General features: G+C 48.8%; 1 protein-coding gene across 1 annotated transcript in view; it reads left to right on the top strand.

The window, feature by feature from the left end:
- Positions 1–2,721, top strand: part of LOC112152371 (cell migration-inducing and hyaluronan-binding protein) — a gene marked incomplete at its 3' end in the record, with an annotated part of 23,829 nt that overhangs the window by 15,409 nt on the left and 5,699 nt on the right. Inside the window, 2 exon segments of the mRNA XM_024281906.1 lie at positions 741–805; positions 1,945–2,082. Coding sequence (XP_024137674.1) covers positions 751–805; positions 1,945–2,082 — 193 coding nt within the window.

Genomic DNA, 2,721 nt, shown 5'->3' with positions numbered 1-2,721 from the left:
CAGGTGGGGTGAAGAGGGTGAAGAGGGTGAAGAGGGGGAGGGAGAACCGTCAGGAGTTTGTTGGTTTGGTGGTGTTTGGGAGGGTCCATCATCCTCGTTGTTTTTCCTCTTCTGGTGCTCGGAGGCAGGTTTCCTGTTTTTGATAGTTTTGGTCTGAATATTGGTCTAGTTCTTTGTCTAGATCTTTGTCTGGATTCTGGTTTAGATTCTGATCTGGATCTTGGTCTTGATCCTTGTCTGGATCCTGGTCTGGATTCTCCTATGGATTCTGGTCTGGATTCTGTCAAGATTCTGACCTGGATGTTGGACTGGTTCTTGATCTAGATCCTGGTCTGGATTCTGGCCTGGATCTGGGGCTGGATCCTGGTCTAGATCTTGGTCTGGATTCTGGTCTGGATTCGGGCCTGGATCTTGGGCTGGATCTTGGACTGGATTCTGGTCTGGATTCTCTTCTGGATTCTGATCTGGATTCTGGTCTAGATCTTGGTCTGGATTCTGATCTGGCAGTGGACCTTCTCTTCAGTCTAAGAAAGCTTCACTGTCACAGGGACTACCATGGAGTTCCTTCCCGCCCTGAGACCGAATCGTCTCTAGAGAACGTCTGAATTTCGCAGCTGCTGCGCTTTAAGATCAGAAAAGTTTCTTTCCTCTCAGCTTCTCAGACGTCTGCTCCTCTGTTCAGGTTTAGGCTCCTCTGCTGGAAGACATTCTGATTCAGGAGGTTCCTCTGTGGTTCGTAGGTCAGCAGACATGAAGTCCGCGGTGGTTCTCCTGGTGGTTCTGCTGCTCCCCAATATTTGCTCAGGTGAGTTCTGTCCCCTTCACCTGTTCTTTTCTCCTTTACATGTTTGACTTTTGCTTCAACCAGAAGTTTGTTCTCCTGCTTTTTCTGGACCTTTTGGAGAATAATAAGAATCATCATCATGATCATATGTGTGATTAAAAAGCATCTTTCAGGACGCTCAAAGCCATTGTACAAACAAATAGAACAGAAATAGGAGATAATGTTCTAGTTCCTCTAATGGTTTTGATTGGTTCTTCAAAGGTTCCTTACAGGCTCCTCTAGATCGGGGGGCAACATGCAGCTGATCTGACGTCTGTTTGTATTTTTGGGTTTGTTGAATAAAAACCACACCAGGTCAGATAACAGCCGTTTTTGTCTTCACAGCGATCAGTCATCGTATCTGTCTCGTTCATACTAACGTTGGCTGGTTTGGATTGGGACCGTCTACTTTACTGGGCTGAACCTCTGAATGGAGTTTATACTTTCAGTCGTCTCCAGTGTTTATGTTTAACATCAGACACATCCTGCTTGTTCACTGGCGCTGTCTGAGAACACTCAGGTACAGAGGAGGAAGTGGAATGTTTGTCTACCAAACAGGCTACAAGACTACCAATGACAAAAAGGGGGAGAATTGAATCCTCCAGTGCTGCAAGATATGAGATATAAGACGCATCTCTCTCTCTCTCTCTCTGTCTCTCTCTCTCTGTCTCTCTCTCTCTCTCTCTCTCTTTCTCTCTTCCTCCCTCTCTCTCTCTCTCTCTCTCTCTGAAGACATTTTTTCTCCTCCGTCGTCCCGTTCTCTAATCCATGAAATAAACTTAAGTTAAGCGATGAGATTTGCATGTGATTGGACGACAGTGTCAGTCACTGTAAAGTGAATGAGACCATCCTGATCATCAACCATTTTCAAAAAAACTTTCAAAAAAATGCCGGAGTTATCCGAATGAGTTGAACTTTGTGGTGTTGTGACATTGGGCTATAGAAATATAAAATATAACTATATAAACGTGGGGGGGGTCGCTCCATTTCTTATTCTAATTGTATTTTTGTTTCGGTCAGTGTCTGCGGGTGTTGGGGGTTCTTCTCTTTCGACATATAGTCTGATCGGGTTTCCAGCAGGAACCGTCATCTGCGTCTCATCGTTTGCTGCCTTCTTTCAGTTTGTCCGGACCGAGAAGCAGGACTCCAGCCGTGGCTGCCGGGACACAGCGAGGAACATCATGTGACCATCGGGTCCGGTCAGAAAGTTCTGCTCACCGCTTCAGCTACCGTTCACTCCATCCGGATCCTGAACGGAGGTGAGTTCCTGCAGGAAGAAGCCCGAGGTTCCTCCGTGCTCAAACATCCGCAGACGGTGTCTGAACGTGGAGGACGGCCGTTTGGGCTCCACATTCAGACATCGTCTGTGCCAGACCGGGACCAGGACCGGGTTTGGTGGGTTCTGGTCTTCATCCTACTGTAGTAGCGTGGGAGGATGAGGAGGAGGAGGAGCTCACCTCCGTGTCCCGCAGGAAAGCTGGTGGTTGCCGACAGCAACCGGCCCATCCTGCTCCGGACCCGGAGCATCCTGATCGGGAACGACGGCGAGCTTCACGTCGGGAGTCCAGACTGTCCCTACCGAGGAAACTTCACCATCTCGCTGGTTGGAAGGTACGCTGGCCCCCCCAGCAGGAGGCCACACCTCCTCATAGATCAAAGACTCGAACCGCCGCATGCTGGTGGCTGGTTACCATAGCAACTACCACATGTCTGTAGGGTGGCGTCTGCGTTTGTCGGGGAGCTAAACTACATGTGGCACTGAGCCCCCCCTCAGGGACTGTGACCTTAACCCCCCCTCAGGGACTGTGACCTTAAAGGGTTAGTAATGGGGTTGTGGGTCTTTTTCGGTGTTAACTGTATTTCTCCTTATATTTACCATTTCCAAATGTTTTGGCGTG

The sequence above is a fragment of the Oryzias melastigma genome, linkage group LG6 (genome assembly GCF_002922805.2).
Source record: "Oryzias melastigma strain HK-1 linkage group LG6, ASM292280v2, whole genome shotgun sequence".
In the NCBI taxonomy this organism is placed as follows: domain Eukaryota; kingdom Metazoa; phylum Chordata; class Actinopteri; order Beloniformes; family Adrianichthyidae; genus Oryzias; species Oryzias melastigma.
The sequence above is the reverse complement of the archived record's forward strand: the minus strand, read 5'-3'. Positions and strand labels throughout refer to the sequence as shown.